At 36.9% G+C, this 22,163-nt stretch overlaps 2 protein-coding genes across 2 annotated transcripts; both read right to left on the reverse strand.

The window, feature by feature from the left end:
- Positions 1–178: 178 nt before the first annotated feature.
- On the reverse strand, positions 179–5,857 carry sirt2 (sirtuin 2 (silent mating type information regulation 2, homolog) 2 (S. cerevisiae)). The gene is made up of 16 exons (XM_043258822.1): positions 5,698–5,857; positions 5,487–5,533; positions 4,821–4,872; positions 4,626–4,736; positions 4,361–4,402; positions 3,961–4,067; positions 3,816–3,872; positions 3,489–3,557; positions 3,233–3,362; positions 3,080–3,139; positions 2,459–2,514; positions 2,300–2,376; positions 2,019–2,070; positions 1,856–1,923; positions 1,417–1,483; positions 179–1,120 (listed from the first exon to the last, which is right to left on the reverse strand). Exons 1-16 carry the CDS (start codon positions 5,705–5,707, stop codon positions 986–988), a joined length of 1,140 nt encoding a protein of 379 aa, XP_043114757.1. The 5' UTR covers positions 5,708–5,857; the 3' UTR covers positions 179–985.
- Positions 5,858–6,486: 629 nt separating this feature from the next.
- On the reverse strand, positions 6,487–10,660 carry dmac2 (distal membrane arm assembly component 2). The gene is made up of 6 exons (XM_043258823.1): positions 10,428–10,660; positions 9,087–9,280; positions 8,676–8,756; positions 7,843–7,982; positions 7,111–7,273; positions 6,487–7,007 (listed from the first exon to the last, which is right to left on the reverse strand). Exons 1-6 carry the CDS (start codon positions 10,443–10,445, stop codon positions 6,863–6,865), a joined length of 741 nt encoding a protein of 246 aa, XP_043114758.1. The 5' UTR covers positions 10,446–10,660; the 3' UTR covers positions 6,487–6,862.
- Between the last annotated feature and the right edge of the window lie 11,503 nt (positions 10,661–22,163).

Here is a 22,163-nt window from a genome sequence, read left to right on the forward strand (position 1 = left end):
AAAAACTTTTGAAGGACTCATCTTTCATTCTAGTTTCTTCACACAAGGTTGCATTGGGCTCAATCAGATATCATATTTTGTAATGTTGTAAAACGCTCTTAGGCCAGCTTCCTCTTACACAATTGAGCCATAGGTGTAGATATCATTACTAACCAAAAAACAAACAACAGAGAATGAATAAACATCAAAAATGTATTATATGAGTTAGTATACCGCCAAGGTGATTAATAATTCATGAAAAGAAACATTCATTAACCCTTTTGAAAATGAACATTACACTAAAATCTAAAATTATTGCACAAAGAAAAGGATCTTATTGACAAGGTCAGACAAAAGATAGTAAACCGCCATTAATTGTTAATTTCATGAAACCAGGTAAAATGTAAGCAGAATATTCACAAAATGCAATTCTCATTACTGTAGTGCAAGAAAAGTATTTGTACAGCATGCTTGCATTTGTTGTACATCCTTTTGTACTTTTCTGTAATTTAAATTCATCAAAAACATTTAAAAGAAACACACGATTATGAGATGAACTAAAAGAACTCGAGAGAAAAACTTGCATGTGCATTACAGTAATGAGAATCTGGGTTTCAGACACTTTTGTTTTAAGCAGGATAAAATGAAACCCATTTGATAAAGCATATAGTGTAATTGTAATACTTTTCAACATTACATTTAAAGCATTGTTATTCATACTTTTTTTTTTTTAATCAAAGCCACCTCAAGGATCAGGCATAACATCATGTTCCTGTGAGAGTGTTTGCTGTCTGTCTGTCTCTCTGTTCGTGTCTGAGCTCTGTGAGGTTACTCTACTATTTCTGTACTTAAATAGCAATATAGATATATTGCTATTACAGGCATATGAGAGACGCAGCTGCTCAGACAAATAGAAAGATGTGATCGACAGTAGACTTGAGAAGGACAGACTTGGCTTCGAGATGTGAAGTGAATTACATAGACAGCTTCTTCGTGCTGCGATTGGTTATTCTGTCTTGTCACTCTTTCCAGCCTCTGCCCCAGTGCTTCTGGGGCTCTGATTGGCTTCCTTGTCTTTTTTTTGGGCATCTTTGCTGTCAATTAAAGTATGTTCACGCTTCACCATCTCTTCCAGCTCTGCCTGAAACAAGAGTGGTGACATCTCATGAAGCAAATATAGTTCAAGATGTAAAATGATATACATTACTGATTTAAATAAAACGTTAACTGATTTTAAGGTGTTCTTGTTACAATGCAAATGTATACTTAAATAGTAAGTAATATAAATTAATGACATGTACTACATTACTATTTAGTTAGGGTTATGATTAAGGTTTGGTTTAGGATTACATGCATATAATAATGCATAATTGTTATTATAATAGAAAGTACATGTAATGTCAGAAATTTTCTGTATGTAAATATGGCTATATTTACTTTCCAACCCAGCAGTTCGGCGAGAGCCATGCAGCCGTCATCACAGGTGCTCAGGTGAGCCACATCCCTGTAAACAAATATTAAGAATCAATACAATCTTCGTAAACCCCACTAACACCAATATGCATATTCACACAGTTTTGGAAAACATTTGTTTTTTTAAGTACAATGCATTAAATTGACTGAAAATTCTTTTAATGATAGGCGATTGAGTGTCTTTCACACAATATTTTCTATATTTCAGATCAAATTAATCATAGATTATCGCATTTATAAAAATGTAACCAAGTTCAGCATCTCATACAATAAAAATTAAGTCATGGGGACAGCATCACGTATCGTGTCGGGATGCGTTTAAATAGATTCAGTGTGCTTTTTGGTCAGCAATTCAGAAAGCTTGTCCAAACTGTTAAAACAATAAAATACTTGGAGGTCTCACCTGTAGGCTTTGTCTGAGTCAAAATCCATTCCTCCTCCAAAACCAAATAACCCCATACCAAATTCGGTCTGTTTGGAAGATAACCAAAGCAAAAATGTAATCGTAAAATTAAGTTTCAACTTTATAATCTTTATACTAATTATACATTTATTCAACTACAGACCTGTCCGGTTTTCTCCATGTTGATGAGCAGTCTAGGACAGCTGTTTGATACTCTGCAAATGAAACATTGCAAATGAAAATTTCACAATCACACAGGCCTGCATATCGTTGCCATATATGTTAAAGCTGCAGTCTGTAACTTTGTGTCAAAAAAACTTTTACCTAATTTAACCTTATCAATTCAACAGCTTTTCCTCCAGAAACGGCACAAAAAAAAAGTGAAATGACCTTAAGATTTTGTGATGCCCAAATGATAAGTAAAGACATGAGCGAGAATCTTACCTATTGACTAGTGATGCAAACGGTTGAACCTGCAGGGATGTGCCCATTACGATGAGAAGGTCGCATCGAGGAAAGTCCTGCAGAAGAATGACAGTACCAGTGAGAACGTGGACCAACTGAAAAGGGAGTTTGACCTTAACAGATAAGCTGAATCCGCACCATTTTCATGGTAGTGAAGAATCGGGCAGGTAGACTCTCCCCAAAAAACACAATATCTAAAAAAAAAGAAGGAGAAATAAATCCACAAAAAGGCTAAAATCATCATAATAGAAGTACAGGCTAGTCTCAAGTGAAAACAATTTAATAATGGAATGAATTTTGGTCTGACTGTGAGTCTATATGGTTTTAGAAGACTATGGATTTCCTTTATTTTATATTTTATATTTAAGCTAAAGAGCGACTCTTAAGATTCCGCATTATATCTTGTTATAAGTCATTTGTTGGTTGTTTCCACCCTTGTGTTCCCTCTATGTATGTGCAGGTTTGTTTCAAGTGGGTGGGTGGTTTGCTGGAGGCTGCCATTGGTTCTCCTTATCTGACCAAGATATAAGAATCAGACATAATAACAATTATGGTTAATCTACATCTCTCTGGTATTGAGACCATCTTCCTTTTCCTGTCACGGCTGACCCCTGGTGGTCATAGCAATTTTTGGTGTTTTAAGGAAGAACAAAAATCATTACAACATTTTTGAGGAAACTAGACCATGAAGCCAATTTAAATGACCAATTAAATTTTTAAATCAAGTGATATATTATTCTTAGAAATAATTTATCTTACCAGGTTTTACCAGGCTCTCACAGGAATCACACTTAGGAATATCTTCAGAGAAAATTTTATCTGCGAGTCAAAAACATGTGACGTGAATAATTAACTATATTCCCAGATCTCGTTCAAAACTGAAAACAGTATTTTCAGTGTTCGGTACTGTACTTTTCATCCAGTCCATGGAGTACTCCTTACGACACAGGAAGCTCACACAGTGAGAGGTGTGAAATGTACCATGAGCTTCAATCAGGTCCTCTCCTTCCAGACCGGCAACTCTCTCTAAAGTATCGATATTCTTAAAAAAAATATATATATATAGTAACTGTATTATTTATATATACACATGCATATATATTATAAAATACACATACAAAATTGATTCTATTTCAATAACACACACACACACATAAAAATCTCTTACCTGAGAGTAACATCGAGTCAGTAGACCTTTGTCCTTCAGCATCTTCATGAAATAGTGACACACTGTGGGCTGAAAAAAACAAACAGCAAGTAACAGACAAACGCAGTATTATTTGTATGTGGTGCCTTATCAAAGCAATGACATTACAAAGAAGAGCATGTAATACGTGTGAAATAAATAGTAATGAAATGTGGCATAACCCAGTTTTTGTTAGTTATGTATATTCTATTCTGGCAAATGAAATATGTATTAGGTGTCGATTTCAGATTTTGGGTTAGATTTTATTTCTAACGGACCCATGTACGTCAGAAAAGATTCATAAATTACCTTAAACTGTCCCGGGTAGAGTTCTCGGGCTAGAGCAAAAAAGGGCTCTGGATGTTTCTGAAAAGAGAGAATGACAAATTTAGCTTTGGTCTTCTTAGATGACAAATTATGAGACTGTAGCTTTTCTTCGGAATGACAATCAGACCTTGAAATAGTCGATCTGAAAGATGGCCTCTGGGTAAGGCAGATTGTACTTCTGCAAGTTGGCATACAGACCAGTGCCAGGAGAGCGGAAATCTGGGATTCCAGCAGCTGAGTGAGGAAGAAACTACAGGTTAATTAAGAGTTACACATATAATACAATAATTACAAATTAAAGCCATAATAATAATTACATATATCATTTGGCAGATGCTTTCATACAAAGTGATTTACAGCTGAGAGGTGTTATATAATAATGGTAATAATGATAATAGTAGTTAGGACCATATAACAGGAACTATAAGAGCTCTTTAAATATAAAAGCAAAAATAAGATATTATCTATTTTAAAAATAATGTGCTTAATTTAAGAAAAATGCATTTTATGGTAAATTATTTACTTACATGTAGATATTCCAGCTCCAACCATACAGATGATGTTCTTGCCTGTTGAGACAATCAGAAACATCTTAACTTACTAAAACCAGTTGATTCAAAAATAGCACTTTGCATAAACATAGGTGTAATATTTTACAAGCACTTCAGTGTTTACGCAGCCTACAAATGGCTTTTTTTTTTTTTTTTTTTTTTTTGCAGCTGACTGTTACATGAATTGGTATTTATAATACCAGTCACTTTTAAACTGATCTTATCTGAGAAGTTAACTCACATTTGCCACTCAAGATATAACGGGCGACTCCATCCAGGGTAAGCTCATCCAATACTTTCTCTCCAGGACTGAGGCCAAGAGTTCGTGAGAAGAGACTGCGCAGAAAATCCACTGAAAAGGGAGCATACCTAACTTCAGGCTCATGGTACATGATTTCTTTAAAATATACTTTAAGGCCGAAAAATGTACACATACTCTCGGTGTCTCCTGAAGCGTCGCCTTCGTCGCTGCTGTCGTCAGACTGACCCTGCAGAAAAATGTAACAAAATAATACTTAGCGGCAGATTTATTGTGAGCTGAACATGGTGGATGTTTACTATATTTACATATCTTATGCTGGCATATTCATTTCCTATGCATACATTTATTTTGTGAGGGAAAAAATACTGCAGACAACACTAAAAAACATTATAACCGTAAGTTATTACAGTATATCAGCTAAATTAAGTAGATCAGCATTTAAAATTAATGGCACAGGTTAATTATTATGAAATTAATATGCAATTTTTGGTATTATTTTAGATTTCAAATATAATAACAACAACAACAACAATAATAATAGTGATAACATACTATTACTGTAAAGTCAAATAGTAATGGCATGGTATTTTGATAATACATAGAATACAATTTCAATTTCATGGTCCAAGTGCAAACAAAATAATGTTTTGTTTTGTTTGCACTTGGACCATGAAATTGTTCAAGTCTCAAAATACATGGCATTGTTATGGTAGAGCTCCATGATAAGTATGGACTTGTGTGACGTGTCGTATGTCTGATTTCATGCACATATCATATGTGTAATATTTGTATCTATAGACGTCTGTGCATCCGTTCACACACAACTGAATTTTTATTTACCTCGAGATCTGGTGTGTCAGCCTCCTCTTCTACCCTTTTAGAAACCTCTACATGACAAAACAACACATATCACGTAAGTAAATGTGGCTAATATCATAGCTAATATCAGTCACATGAATAGTAGAAAAACTTCCAATACACAATAAGCTTTCTCTTCCGCTAAAGGCTAACTGTGTTTGATAACACCCGCAATAAACAATCGTAATACTACCTTCAGACATCTATCCGCTTTCAAAAAGTACTAAAATTCCAGAACACATAAATTTAGGAGATGACAGCAGTGTTTTATTAAAGAGACAATCGCTTGTGTGCGTCGCTAATATTTCATTGGGTGGCTAAATGTTGATAAGTGGTAGACGTTCCTATGGAGCGTACAGTTCGTTCCTCCAGGGGGCGCAATAGAGGCTCAGAGAGCCGAATCTTCCGTTGAGTCGCATTCAAATCAAAGGATGATTTTATTTAACAGGATAAACTTATAGGTCTAATCGTATATTCAGTTCAATTTATGCAAGTAAAAGGGCCGGTACCTGAAATGAAAATAAAAATCCGCTGTTGCAATATCTATAAAAAAGTCTATATAAAAACGTTCCTCGGCGATTACAAACGATTGTGATTAGTCCTTTCTGACAACGATGAGAAAAGTAACAAGTATCGTATGATAATGCACTGTAGTCAGTGCTGCTTAAATGGCAGCACTGGTCGTAAATATTTTATACTTAAATGATACTGCTAAAACGTAATAACAAAATAGGTTAAAAACAAAAAAAACATCAACAACAAAAACAATAGAAAGATTTTTTTATCATGCCCGACTAAGTAAAGATAACTTCCGGGCCCGCCTAGTTCGGATCTTCCTAAAACTTGCCATTACACGTATATATGCATTGTTTCTACGTAATGTTTCTGCACTTTGTAGCTTAAATCTTCCGGGTGGAAAATTTCTACAAAACGTCTTTCTATGCAATGTTAATGCAACAGTGTAGGACAAAGTAACGTCAGGTTTAAAGACTAACATTTATTTTCTTTTCTGATCTAAAGTTAATTGTTTACAATTTACCGTGAGTCAGGTTTCTTCATCCAACTTTCCTGTGTATGTGCCTCAGTCTTTCTAACACTTAGATCCATCCAATATCCTTACACCTCCATAAAAAGGATTACAGGATTTACTCTGTCTGGCTAATCAGATTTTAAACCTGTCACCAGTACTTTTTTGTTTTTTTAAATAAATGGTAGCATAGTACAGTACAGGATTCAAACTCTTGCCCATGTCCATATATACAATGCATTTTACATAGTTTTAACAAACAATAATATAGAATCTCCAATGTCATCAGCTACATAGTTTATAGATGTCCAAGTCCAGTGTGTGTGGAAGTTTAATGATGCTCTGGCTGGATCAAGCCCTGCTTGTATTCAGCTCCAGTGACCTGGCAGTGCGGCAGCATTTCCTCCAATAGAATCCGTACAAGGCCTGGATTCTGCAGCAGTGGAAGTTCAGAAATATCCAGCCGTTCTAGCTTCCTGAAGAAAGATACAATATGTATTTAGTTTATTTGTCGCCCTGAAAACAACAATCGAGTTTGTCCAAATAATGTACATGTGCACATAATAGAAAAATGAAGACCTGAGGTTCTGCAATGCAGCAAGTCCTCCCACCGTGATACGGGGGCAGCGAGACAGGTCTAACTCCACCAGACTTTCTGCAAAGACATGCAGACGTGCAAGGAACCAGTCATCCACTTCAGGACATCCTCGCAGAGAGAGAGTCTGAAGTTTATCCTGTTCCACTGAGAAGAGACAATTTGTTTGTGAGCCATGGAACAAACTGCACCTCAGCAACATTTCAGTGGCAGCTGTGAGATCAATTATTTATCATATTTGTGTTTCCTGTTAGATTCGGGAAATGCTGTTCTGTGGCCAATGGACAGACTGACACAAAAAATGAAAAAATACTTGTGTGACATTTGATTTTGTGCGTTTGGCTAAAATCCCATTAGAATGTTTTCACTTGAATGACTTCTCTTTTCAGGATGCGTGGCCTATTTCTGTCCGTTTATACTGTGCACCAAAACTGTAGTGAAATTATGAGATGCTTTCAAAATAAATGCGCAATGCCCCAGGAAAGGCCAAGGAAAGCAGAACGTTACTCAGAACTAAGATTTTTATAAAAAGGAAATCCACTGAAGTGGTACATGGGAGGAAAAAAAAACCCAACACACACACCCTGACATGATTTTGAAAGATAATTTGACTTGGGGCAAATACAAATAAGAACCTGACCGGTCAAAGGCTTAATCATCAGTAGACACATGATAGCTCATGCAACAAATCTATATTTATAACAACAGTAGATTACCAAGGTTTTCAAGTCCATTGTTGTTTATTAAGGTGCCACTCAGATCCACTTCCTCAATTTGTGCATCAGGTGTGCTCATGAAGTCGTAGCTGAATCTTCCTCTAGAGGATGGACGAAACCATTCTGACTGGCCAGCGAATCTATATAGACAGAAGTATTATGCAGTGAAAGAAAATTTAATATCGTCTACCTAAACCAAGGGCGCTCAACCTTGCTCCTGGCAATAGACAGTCCTTCAAAGTTTAGCTCCAACTCAAATTAAACACATCTGAAGCGACTAATTAAGTTCTTCAGGGTTGCTTGAAAATTAGAAGCAGGTGTATTTGATTACAGTTGAACTAAACTTTGCAGGACAGTCGCTCGCCAGGAGCAGGGTTGGGCACCCCTGACCTAAACCCTTTAAGCCAGGGGTCACCAAGTTTGGTCCTGGAGGGCAGGTGCCCCTGCAGAGTTTAGCTCCAACCCTAATAAGCATACCTGAAGCAGCTAATCAAGGTCTAATTAGGTTTACGCGAAACTTCCAGGCAGGTATGTCGAGGCAAGTTGGAGCTAAAGTCTGCAGGACACCGGCTTTAGGTGGTCAGAAGATTAATGAGTACATAAACATTTTAGCATCAATGACATACAAGTGGAAAATAAAAATACCACAAATTTTTAGACCAAAAAAATACTTTATCATTTTAAGGATTTATTATTGCATGGGTTCTCTCTAATATATTATTTCCTGCTTTTTCTTTTGTAGAACTATTTTTTTTTCTTCATTATCACATCAGAATTTAAAAACAGGCTCAGCATAAAAGATGTACTTAATACATGTATGATTTTTTTTGTACCTTAAGCTCCCTCTGATAGTCAGAATATAATAGGCTGCTGCCACATTATTCCCAAAATTCTTCTGTGTGTAACCAAATAAGCTATAGAAAAAAAAAAGAAATCAACATCAGCATTTCAGTAAAAAAATGAGCAAATAAATAAAATTACATTATATGATTATTGAGACACTATACAGAGCACAGCACACCACAACATCCATACACAAAAACAGTTTCTTGTCTCAATACATTAGTTGTCAGTTAGCAGAGCCACTTATAGTCTAAATCTACATGAGCACACACATAGTGTGCGTGTGTATATAAATAAAATGTAAATATATACATATAATTATAATTATAATTATAGTGCAACATTCTATACAGCAATATGACAAAACAAATCAACACATCTGAGAACACACTGACACTTGCCTATTTTTGCGTTTGACTGCTTGTGACCTCAACCAATTGTTCCAATTCAACACGTACTCCACATCATAGAACTGGTGCCCGAGTTTTAATAAGAACCTGGTGAAGACCGATGGAGTGGCCGCACCTGAAGTTAAAGTCCTCCTAACAGCAACAGCGGCACACGAATGTGCTGAACATCTTTTCATGGCTTGAGACTTTTAAAAGAAACAGTTGTAAAATTTATAACCAGAATGATCATTTACAACATGCTGCTACTTAAAAGATGAACAAGTTCTGATCCCTTAAGGGCATGCAAGTGAAACAGCCTGATTGTCTGGTGATAAAAAAAACAACAACAGACTGTATACACAAAGCATAGCAAGACATCATTAAGCAAAAAAGTATTATGGGCGAAAACAAATACATGATAGCGACCCATCAAACACTAACAAGGATTTGTAACTACTGCAGCAAAATGAAAGCAAGTTAAAAAATGTTCCTTTCAATATTTGAAAAAGCTGCAACTTCTAAAATTCTCATCACTGGCATTAATGCTAAGATGTGTAAAATATAGTGTTGTGATTATAAATCTGGACCGCTGAAGCACCAAGATGAGCTCCAACATTTGCAGTGGCCAGACAAATCACCTGACTTGAATATTACCAAACCACTATAGAAAAGAGTGAAAGGTTGATTCCCTCTGTCAGATGCCCATACAAAATACATATGAATATATTCTAAGATGGTCTGAAACTCAATTAAAGGCAAATAGTGATAACACTCTTATGTTCATATGTTCCCATTATTTTTGGTAAAGAATGACTGCCATATTCATGTTCCATGACATTTTACTTATTTTTTTAACAATTAGCTCCCTTTCAAAACCTGAGCTGGAATATGATATATATATATATATATATATATATATATATATATATATATATATAAAATATATATCTAAAAAAATTCTATGGGTGACATTTTAAATAACGCACGTAAATATTTTTGATCACTCGATTTTAAATTCACTTTTTTCTTTCTATATCCTTTTTGCTATTTTACTTTAAATTATATTCAATTTAAATTGTCGTGATATTCTAAGGTACTTTATATCACCAAGGTAACGGGCCCAAAAAAATTACATTACCCTTGTACATGCCTAAATAAATACATTGCAATGACATGGTGCATACTAGCACTCTTTTACTAGTGAAGAGCTATACACGAGTAACTTTAATGCTCGACTATATAATGAACCAAGTGTCATAAAAACTCTTGCGTGTACTATGCAAAGAACATGTCACCTGCCGCAATTTCATCAATAAACTATATTTACGTAAGCAGAAGAATAGTTAAACTCACCCACAAGGTGGCTGCCATGTTTGTTTTTCTACTATGGCGGCTGTGAGGGGACAAACCGGAGCTCTAAAAGCTATGAGCGAACATCGGTTGTGCACTCGTAATTTGGTTGCGTTATATGGTACCAAATAAGAGCACTCGATAAATATAGGTGTTACATAGAGTAGAAATGTACTGTTTAGATCGATGGTTTCGAGCATTTATCTCATTTCAGTAAGCGAGGCCATGACTTCATACGTCGTATTTGTTTGAAATGTTAACAATACGCCGTTAGGGGGCGATCTCAGCGAATCTATTAACCAGTGACTAGTTATTACAGTAGGTAAAGTGATCTTGGATCATATTTTATAACGTAAACTCCCCCTACAAATTAGCAAAAAAATATATATACCGAAGAATTGTACGCATTTTATACAGGCACTTAACATTTAATCATTCAGATTATTTGGAACAGATGTAAAAAAAATGTGTGTACGCAAGGTAATTGGTAAATAATCAGCAATTGTTCAATTTTGGGTAATAATTCCTTTAATATGAGTTTCATTTTTAAGTAAGTTTGACTAGAAAACATTAGGTATATAAATATTTAAAAACATTTATTTTACAATATATTATACTATTGGCTGCTAAAATGCATAATAAATGCATAATATAACTTATACAAGTCGTGTAGAACTGCTTTTATTTGAAATTAAATTAACTGTACATTATTTACAGTTTAATTAATGTTTAATTTTAAGTACATAAATGTTCTCATGTTGTGTTGGGATACAGTTAAGATTAAGGATAGGTTTTGTTTTATAGTCAGGATTAAAGGTAGCATAGGGTCAACAGTGTAATTGTAGATATACAGTATGTCATGCGTCAAATTTGCTGGTCCAGCATATCCTATAAATGCACAAAAATTACACAAGATTACACATAGAAAATTGGAGGCTAAGGCAACAGCCTAAACCCATTTCATGTTCCTCAAAACAAACTTTTGCACTGTTGCAGGATGCATATCACTGCTGAAAAAGCCCACTGCCATCAAGGAACACCAATGCCATGAATGGTTGTATGTGGTTAGGTAGGCTACATGTCAGAGTAGAACCCGAGAATGTTGATCAGAGCGTAATACTGCCTCTGCCTACAAGTCTTCTTCCTATAGTTGGGCCAGATGGGCTAGCTTTTGCTCCCCATGTGCATCATTTGTCCATTTTTTTCTGATTCCAACACATGACGTTTAAGAACTGAACATTAACTTGCTGCCTAATAAATAAATCCCACCACTTGAAAGGTGGCATTGCAACTATATAATCCATATTATTCACTTCACCTGTATGTGGTTTAAATGTTATGCCAAAATAGTCAATGTGAGAAGAAGCTCTGTTATAATTTGTTTAGTTTTTTTTATATATATATATAGCAGATCATTCAAGGACCAGACAGCACAACATGGCAAGAGCAGCTCAGCAGTACTTGTATACAGTACTGTGGTTATTTCTGCTGGAACAAAGAGACTGTGTTATTATGACAATGGGGCAGAAAGCTACATGACAGATGAAAAACTGTACACTTGTTAACTCATATGTTTTATGATCCACTCACAACTAAGTAAGAAAACAGCCACAAATCATCCAGGTTTTAATTTAATCTTCCACTCCCTAAACTAATGAGTGAACATTATTATATTAAACAGTGCAAACACGTTAAAGGCTAACAAACCAATAAATGGCAACAAAATTGTCTACATTTAATGTTACTGCACATGCATACAAAATATTAAAAATGTATATAGTTATTAACTTATATGTCATTAGATTTTTATAGTGCTCTCAGAGAACAAACAACTACTTTTGCCTCAAGCGCATTTATGCATAATACCTTTTTTCCCTCAATTAAAAATGTATTTCCAATAAATTCTTTTGGCTTGAAATCCATCCAACAATGCAGTATTTATATACAATTTACATATGATTATTCAGGGTCATTATTAATTTATGCATACATTTGAATATATATGCAAAATTGTACATCACTGTGTGATATGCCAGTGATTTATTCTAATAACACACACACACACACACACACACACACACACACACACACACACACACACACACACACAGGGAGAACTGTAGATTGTAACGAAATTAACTGGGAGAAAGAAGTAAGTACAATAGTAAAGATGTTTGACAGATGAGGTTGGCAGAATGAAGATAATCAATGACAGGTGAGTAAAGAGTATTTAGGAAGTTTTGTTTTGGAAATGGCAATGGCTTGATTTGACTTTCTGTCTTGAACTTGAATCTGGAGCACACACACACCACAGACTGAGACCGGGAACTGTAACACACCGGAGGAGAAGACAGGTGTGACTGATTGGTACTCTGGTGATTGGGAATGTTGTGGTTAGCTGAAGGGTGTGCTGGATGGTGGTCTGCCTGCTGCCTGCCTACCCATTCATGATTATTGTCTCAACCCTCAATAAAATTCTGCAAATGGATTCTAACTCAAGTTTCAAGCCTTCAAGCAGCATTCAAGGAGAACTGCTCAAAAACTACCAGGAACAACTTACCAAGCTGTAATCAGTGAACTAACACCTGACTCATTTTATCAGAGCACTACCCCCAACAACACCCAAAAGATGGTAAGATTTGCTCTACCTGATAAATTTGATGGTAATGCGGAGCAATGACGGGGCTTTATTCGACAAGTTAAGCTTTATCTAGACCATCAAGGGGACAATTTTGAGTCAGAGGAAAAGAAGTGTGCATTCCTTATGACGCTACTAACCGGTAGAGCTATTGATTAGGCTGCAGCTGTGTGGGAAACAGACTCATGTTTACGATATTCAGTTAACTATTTCATTCAGCAACTTCAAGAAGTTTTTGAGTACCCCTCTGGCGGTAAAGACATTTCCACCCAAATCATTAACCTCACCCAGGGAAGCCACACCGCAGTGGATTATGCCATTGAGTTCCGCACACTGAAGAATGAAGTTGCACTCAAAGCCAAGTTTTACCGCAGTTTGAATTCCGAATTACAAACTGAGTTGGCTTGTAGAGGGGAGGATTTGTCGTTTAATAGTCACACTAACAATCAAGATTGATAATTTTCTGAGACAAACACTCAAACATAAGAACAGTAAAACGTATTTGTTAAAGACACCTGCTCCAGTCCCTGTGTATTCACGCTAAGATGAGGAACCCATGCAGCTCAATGTGTCACGGCTTTCGAAGAGTGAGAGAATCATGTATGCTTCTACTGTGGAACAGCTGGATACCGCAGCCTTGGATGCCCGCTAAGGCCCAGAAATCTCGGGTGAATATTGATCATTTTACCTACTCAGTAACAGAATACTTACCTCACCCATTACCCATGATTTACTCAGGAGCTGCCCTAAACCTGCCCTAGACATTGTCACAGTCATGCAATCCCCCCATTCGTATTACAGCCATCAACGATTCACTAATCGGACACTAACCCTCATTCTTCACGTAGGAATTTTGCATCAGGAATTCATTACACTATATGTTGTTCCCTATACTCCCCGAAGCATGAAATCATTTTGGCCTTCCTTTGGCTCTCTGCTCACGATCCCAACATCTCATGGCACGATGGTGAACTCAAGACCTGTTCTGAATTCTGCTGCACTTACTGTCTCCCCACCAAGCCCACTCCATGCATGGCCACCAGTAAAGAAAGCCCAGAGACCCTCAATCCTGTACAAATCCCTTCCTGTTACAACAACCTTGCGGAAGTATTTAGCAAATCAAAAACCACCCAACTACCCCCGGATTAGTCATCATGGAGTGAAAATGGACAACGTGAAGGTCAGAGCAGTTACTGAATGGCCAAAACCTCATACGGTCAAATTCCTAGGATTTGTGAATTTCTGTCGACGTTTCATTCGCAATTACAGCCTAGTTGCTGCTCCATTAATGTCCCTACTAAAATGAAAGCCTACCAAGCTCATGTGAACCCAAGACGCCAATTGAGCCTTCAAGGCTCTAAAGGATAAATTTACTACAGCCCCCATTCTCCAACTTCGCAAACCCTGACCTTCCTTTTATTGTGGAAGTAATTGCATCTGATTGTGGAATTGGAGCTGTCCTGTCTTGGAGCTGATCCAATAAGTCCTGTAAACTGCACCCCTGCACCTTCTTCTCACTGAAACTCACCCCAGTTACTGTCCATGAAAGCCGCCACTGAGGAGTGGCGTCACTGGTTGGAGGGTGCAGTCCACCCTTTTCAAGTTATCACAGACCACAAGGATCTCAAATACATCAAGGGTGCCAAACGCCTTAACCCCCGTCCGGCCCACTGGGCTTTATTCTTCAAATGCTTTCAGTTCACTGCCACCTATCGACCTGGTTCCAAGAATAGTAAGGCAGATGCTCTTTCTCGCCGCTACAATTGTACACTGACACCATTGACCCTGAAACCATTCTTCTGCCATCCGTAGTCCTAGCCCTGGTACCCTGGGACAACATGGAGGAGATTCAACGGCGCCCAACAACAATAACCACCACCTTACCAATGTCCCCCAGACGAGTAGTATGTCCCTTCCAACTTGAGACATTGTGTAATGCAGTGGGTGCATACCTCTCTTAGTGCGGGACACCCCGGCATATTCATCAAGAGATGAATACCTTTATTAAGTCTTGTCACATCAGCGCTCAATCCAAGAGACCCAAAGAATTACCCTCCGGTCTCCTCCAGCCTCTACCCATCCCACAACGTCCCCGGTCCCATCTTTTAATAGACTTTGTGACTGACCTACCACCTTCCAATAACCACACCACCATATTAGTTGTAATTGACCGTTTCTCCAAGTCATGCCGTCTGATCCTGCTGAAAGGACTCCCCACTGCTATGAAAACAGCCCTCTTTTATCATGTTTTTTGAATCTATGGCTTACCGGAGGATATTGTCGTGATTGCGGGCCCCAGTTCACATCCCAAGTCTTCTGTAGACATCTGGACATCAATGTCACTGACCTCCGGCTACCATCCCCAATACAATGGCCAAGTCGAACGTCTCAATTAGGAAATTGGCAGATATTTAAGAACCTATTGCAGTAGAGAGCAACATAGGTGGGATAAATTTCTACCCTGGGTAGATTATGCTCAAAATTCCCTGACTCATTCCTCCACCTGCCCAACTCCTTTCCAATGCGTTCTAGGATTTCAACCCCCTCTATTCCCATGGTCTGAAGAGCCATTCTCAGTTCCAGCTCAGCCTGAGGTATGTAGGCCCTTTTAAAATTCTAGAAAGAATTAAGGAACGCCTAGCCAGCAGAGGGAGCCCTCACCTGAGTACTAGCTGGGCTCACCATTTGCTTCTTCTGCTGTCATTTCCTGTTTAGAGGCCTTTATAACCAAAGACCACCCATAGAAACAATGCAAAGTATTGCTAGTCTACCTACCTTACTGAGCGTTCTATATCTGCCTGCTGCTATCTTGTGTATGATCATTGCCTGTTTGCCTGTTTCTCAACCTTTAAATTTGCCCTTCTGTTTTGTTTGCCTTATTGGATTGCTGTTCTGGTTTTGACCTTCTGCCTGCCTACTTGTTTATGATTATTGTCTCAACCTTCAATAAAACTCTGCAAATGAATTCTAATGAAGTCCTTGTTACACCTTCCCTTCACGTCCCACTCCTGAGGGTCAAAAACTATGATGTCATGGTGGTCTATCTCTGCCCCAAGGTGCGCATTGATTAGGTTGAGTTCTATGGAATTCCTCCAGCAGGGGAGGATCAAGAATGATCCTCAGTCCACCCGGGAAACCTAAGATCCCTCCCAATCCACTAGGTACTCCAGCCTACCACCACGACGCCGAGACTCCAAGATTTCCTTGACTTGATGGTTCCTTTCTTCAGAATCTATAGAAGGGGGGGCTCCTCTGTTGGGCCAGGCTCTGTGTTTATAGGTTCATAGTGAAGCTTTAATAGTGACACTTTGAATGTGGGGTGAATTCTATAATGTGGTAGTAATTGTAGCTTATGATACTGGTGTTCCAAGATAGTGAAGGGACCAACATATCCCTTGTGGAAACCCAGACTTTCTGACATGGTTGATAGATTGGTGTGTCACCTCTGTGGTGGTTTGCTTGCGTCTTCTGCCTACACACAGCTCACTGCAAATTGTGATGAGCATTGTGCCAGACCCTGTCACTCATATTAATAGGCTTAAACTCAGTTGAGCTTGAAGTAGTCCACTTTATGTAGCAACAAGACCAGACAGTGAGGAAACTTTGGTCTGTACTTTTAATCTTGGGTTGATGATGTGCAGGTGTGACTGATTAGTACTCTGGTGATTGGGAACGTTGTGGTTGGCAGACAGGTGTGCTGGATGCTGGTTGGCTGGTGGAAGAGCTTGGCAGATCTGTGACTATTTCCAACCCTGGATTATTCAAATAATAATATGCACTAAATATGCAATAAATAAATATGCACACATGCATATTTTAATACAATACAATTTAGTAACTTGACAATATACTTTAGATTATGATATTCAGTTTCTGGTTACTGTTTTGCCAGTCTTGTGTAAAATTCTAAATCGTTAGTAAATTGTAAATTGTTAGTATGCATATCCAAATAACCATAATCTGTTAACTATGGTTTTCCCGGTGAATACATTTGGTGGTTAAACTGTTTTGATGTAGTGTTTTGCACTACTGTACATCACGTAACTATTGAAACAAAAGTATAATGTTCCTAGAAATGCTATGCTATTGTAAAAACAAGTGAACCGATGTCACACTCTTGAACAATGTAGTCAAGTTAGAAACGTTTCATCATGCCAGAAGTTGACATGTCATAGTGCTCAAACAAACAGAGCAATGTTTGGAAAGAACCAGAGCCACTGTGTTTATGCTCTTCAGGTCAGCCTATAAATAGTTTACTTAAACTGGGATAGGAGAAAATATTCTTTAAAAAATTGCTCTTCTTACCTTCCATGTGTCCATATGATGAGTCTACTCTAAACACTGTGAATGAAAAAGTCTGTCTTGTGGCCTGATTATGAAGGCAGTCAGGACACATTGCTGCAAACCGTAAATGAATAGCAATAAATGTCACAGTCTGATGTCTGTCGTCATGGAAAGTTTTAAAGGCAAATGTTGAGTTTGTCACTACATTAGTTCAACAATAAATCTGTACATAGATAACTCTGGAATGTTTCAACGGAGCAATAAGATGATAATCATAACAACAGTTGAAGTTAAAACCATCTGTGATTATAAGTTTGGCTTTATGGATAAATGTTGTGTGTCCACGCAAAAGTCACGTTTATTTAATTTATTACTCTTTCAGTCTAATATAGGTGATGTTAAATGACATGTTTTTTGTTATTTCTGTGTCAAGTAATGAAATCTAAATAATTTTGAACTAGATTTTCATTTCAAATAGAGTATGTATTCAAATACAGTATGTATATACAGGAAATGTTGGTTGACAACATCAAGTTATGGTAAAACTGAATTTACATGTTCTTAAGGAAATGTGAGAGCTTTTTCCCACTACTGCAATTCTAGGTGGTTGATGATGGTTGCCAGCCCACTGATATGTGGTTTCTAGGGTGGTTGCTCTTCTAGGTAGTCTCTAGGCAGTGTTCCAGTACTTGACTAGATTTCCTTTTTACTGTTAAAAAGGGATTTTCCTGCGTTTTATAATAAGCTAAGTCCAGATGTTTAGGTAAATAGCAGTTTTTTTTCACTTTATACCACTGTTCTATTTTTAAACATTTTTTTAGACATGTTGACTTTAGCTTCAACTGGTGTCATTGCTCATTGGTTAAATTTTCAAGTAAGTATGAATGATGTGACAGGTGAACAGAAAAGCTTCTAGGCTATGTTCACACAGGACATGCTGTCCTTGTCTCAACTGTCGTTGGTCTTCCTGAGAGAATAACTTCAATGGGAAAAGATTACAGTTGATGGTCACCATATGGTCATGACTGTTAAATATTAAATACAGTCAAGGTCATATGACTCTTATATAAAGACTTCTTTTATCTTTTATATATATATATATATATATATATATATATATATATATATATATATATATATATATATATATATATATGCATTGCTTATCCTTGTAAATGCACACTAAAGTTGATGCTTTAAATAGAATTTGAGTAAATGGGACAAATTTATTTAGTTTTCCTGATAAAATATTATATGAAAATGCTACCAAAGCAATTAACTAAAAAAGCAAGATGAATGATTAATACATTTGAATTACAATTACAGTTAAATGCTATATATCTTTGTGAACAAGTAGGCTTACACCTTAGTAAAAAGAGGAAATGGAAATGAAAAGAAAAACAGACTAAAGTTCAAACTGTAAATGTATTAGAGTTTAAATTTGTTAAATGCAAAATGTTTTCTGACTAAAATTTATAGCACAGCCACATGAGATATTTATATTAGATATGTACTGATTCATTTATTTTTTAGTGTTGGCAGGAAAATGTTTCTGTAGTTCTGCTGTTCATCTGTTCAAGAAGCAATGCAGTGTGGTGAGAGGAGCAGATCAAACCTGCCAGAATGAATCCAGCCAAATTACATTAAAGTAATATTAATATAGTTTTATTTGCATAAGGTGCATAAAATAAATATTTGATATAGTTTAAAATATTAAGCAGTTGTCAAATTTAGAATAAAATGAATAAACACATGGAAGATTAAATGGTTCACTTTACCTGAATTCACCCTATAAAATATAACATAACTAAATATTAATAAACTTTTTTTGCTTTGCATATCGTAGAGCTTTTAATCCACATAAACCACATTCTTTCCATGTGTTTATCTTAAAGGAACATTCCACTTTTTTTGGAAATAGGCAAAATTTTCAGAGGTAATAAGTTAAGTTTTGCCATTTTTGAATCCATTCAGCCAATCTCTGCATCTGGCGATAACACTAGATAGATCCAATTAGACAAGTAGCATCGTGTTCCAAAATGACCAAAGAGTTTTGATTTTTTTTCCCTATTCTATTCTATTCTATTCTATTCTATTCTATTCTATTCTATTCTATTCTATTCTATTCTATTCTATTTTCTATTCTCTAAACTTGACTCTTCTGAAGTTACATTGTGTACTAAGACCAGCGGAAAATTAAAAGTTGCGATTTTCTAGGCTGATATGTTTAGGAACTATACTCTCATTCCCTCAGCAGGTGCCTGTTGCTTGCACAGGAAGCATGTCTTACAAGCTAGGGACTATTTTTTGCAGGTGCGGAGATCAGCTGAATCAATTCAAAAATGGTCAAACTTAACTTTTTAACTCTGGGGGAGTCAGAGAATGAGAAGTGGAGTGTTCCATTAACAGTTAGCTACTTTATGCAGCATATTATGTAACATATTGTTACTTTATGTAGAATATTTTTCGGATTTCTGTGTAATTCTCAGACTTTTTGGGATAAACTAGTCATTAATAGACAATGTAAGTAAATACTGTCAGAAGAACACAGAATACTGAACCAAGCCAGGAGTCAAGACCGGCTTAAAAAGTGCAGGCTGCATGTGGCAGGATTACATAACCGTGTTTGTGTGTGTGTGTGTGTGTTAGACTGGGAGGGATAGTCTTGTCAGGAGAGCCTGCGTGTCCTCTCTGCTACGGCTGTCACTGTGACTATATTGAGGGCTCAGGGCTTTGGAGATGGTGACGTGGAGTGACCCGGGTCTTGGCGTGCCCACTGCACACTGTGGTTCCGCTCTGCATGTGTGGGCAGGGTTGCAGGCCAAACATGGCCACAGCGCAGTGTCGTGTGATAGTGTTGCTGCCAAGCTGCCAGACTGGGGGAAGTGTGCATGTGTGCGCGTGAGGCACGAGTGGCATGCTACACTGCTTTTGATTGGCATGTGTGTTAGTTCACTGCAGCTATTACCACTCATCTGTTTTACGCAGTAGTTAAAAGCATCAAAGTTGCACTCTCAAAATTGGAACAAGGCTGTTTCAGAATGTTAAAAAGGACATTATTTTGGCAAAATTTTAAAGCAGCACTTAATTACTTAATTAAAAAAATAATATCAGCATGCATTTTAATATCATAGTATCTAAATACGCAGACAAACCATATTAAATGTAAACTAAGAAAGAGGTAAACTCCATTTGTATGACATACAGTTGCTGCCTACAAAGTATTCCAAATCGGTCACGTATGAGATACCATTTTAGTTATGATAGACAGCTGTCTGTGGCAGTAGGCGATGAGGCAGCTCACTGGTTTTGGAAGAAAGCCAATGAAATCTGTTTTGGGGCTGCAGCTGTGTTGTTTTAATCTCTGTCAAACTGCAGTTCTTTCTGTCTAAATCCACTTCTCTCTCAGTGTCTGTCTTTCTAAATCTCTCAGCTTCTTATTGTTCCATCTCTGTATTATTTATGCCTGCCACCTATTTTTAAGTTTGTCTCCATGAAGCTTGGTCCCTTTGTTGATCCTTTCTCCATTTATCCTGTGTACATTTGTTTTTCACTCCTTTGTTGTCTCATGCCATCATTTTAGTAAAGTTATCCACAAATTTCATAGTTTTCCAGACACAACTAACATACACAACTAAATTATACTGAAAATGATATAGCACTTATTATACAGATCCCAATGAACAGCCATAAACAGCCATAAAGTTAAAGAATAAATCGAGCAAAGATATATGTAACAGACATAGCTTATAATGTAATTGCACATCACATATTGCCCCATAGGTGATGTATGCAATTTCTGTACTGCTAGTGCTATAATAATTATTGTTGTCAAATAGGTTTTCAGAACACTCCTACTGTCTTTTGCAAACAGAATCCCACCACCTCAAACATTAAGCCTACGGTATCATATTTGATACACACATTTTGAAAGCCTATAAATGATCAACATAACCAAAACGTCACCCTCCTGTGCACAGTGTTCTACATGTCTTTGGATAAAAGCGTCTGCTAAATGACTAAATGTAAATGTACATTTTTGTGAGTATGATACATCAATTATGATACATCAGGTTTTTGGTTAATGTTTTATTTTGATGGTCCCTTTTGAGTATTCAAATGACAATAAGTAACCTTTTACTTGACAACTTACTTTCATTACAGTAGACTGTCTGCTTAATAACTCTTTATTGTGATAGTCCCCAAACAGATATTCTACTGACTTTAAAGTTGCTAAGTAACTTTGCAAGTACTTATCAACTTGGGTTGGAGCTAAACTCTGCAGGACATCGCCACTCCAGGTCCGATGTTGCCTACCCCTGACAAAGAATGATATTTATACGCATTTGATTGAAGTAGTCAAGCTGAATCTGAATTTCATCCTACTTTTTGCCCATATAAATATCAGCAACTGCATATTTTCTCTGTTCGTGTCTCAAACTATTATTTATTTCAGGTTTATATTCTCTGCATATAGGATAAAGAATTGGAAAATAAAAAATAAAATCCACAATTTATGTTCTATGTTAAAAGAGTTTTTTATATTTCTCTCTTCTCTTCTGTCTTCAGTAGAGTGCAAACCTCTTTTCTCTTCCTCTATATTCTATTCATCTATTAGTCCTGAAAATATGACGGGTCAGGCAGAGCCTGCCACCTCGACCCCAGCAGAGCTGTTCTGCCAACTGAAGCCATTTCTCTCGCTCACGGGTTTGTCAGATAGAGGTCATTAGTATCTGAAGGCAGAGTGCATGTACATGTCATTACTGAACTTATAATAATTTCACTGCTCCACTTTTTTTACACAATTTATTGATAGC

Source organism: Puntigrus tetrazona, chromosome 15 (assembly GCF_018831695.1).
Source record: "Puntigrus tetrazona isolate hp1 chromosome 15, ASM1883169v1, whole genome shotgun sequence".
Classification (NCBI taxonomy): domain Eukaryota; kingdom Metazoa; phylum Chordata; class Actinopteri; order Cypriniformes; family Cyprinidae; genus Puntigrus; species Puntigrus tetrazona.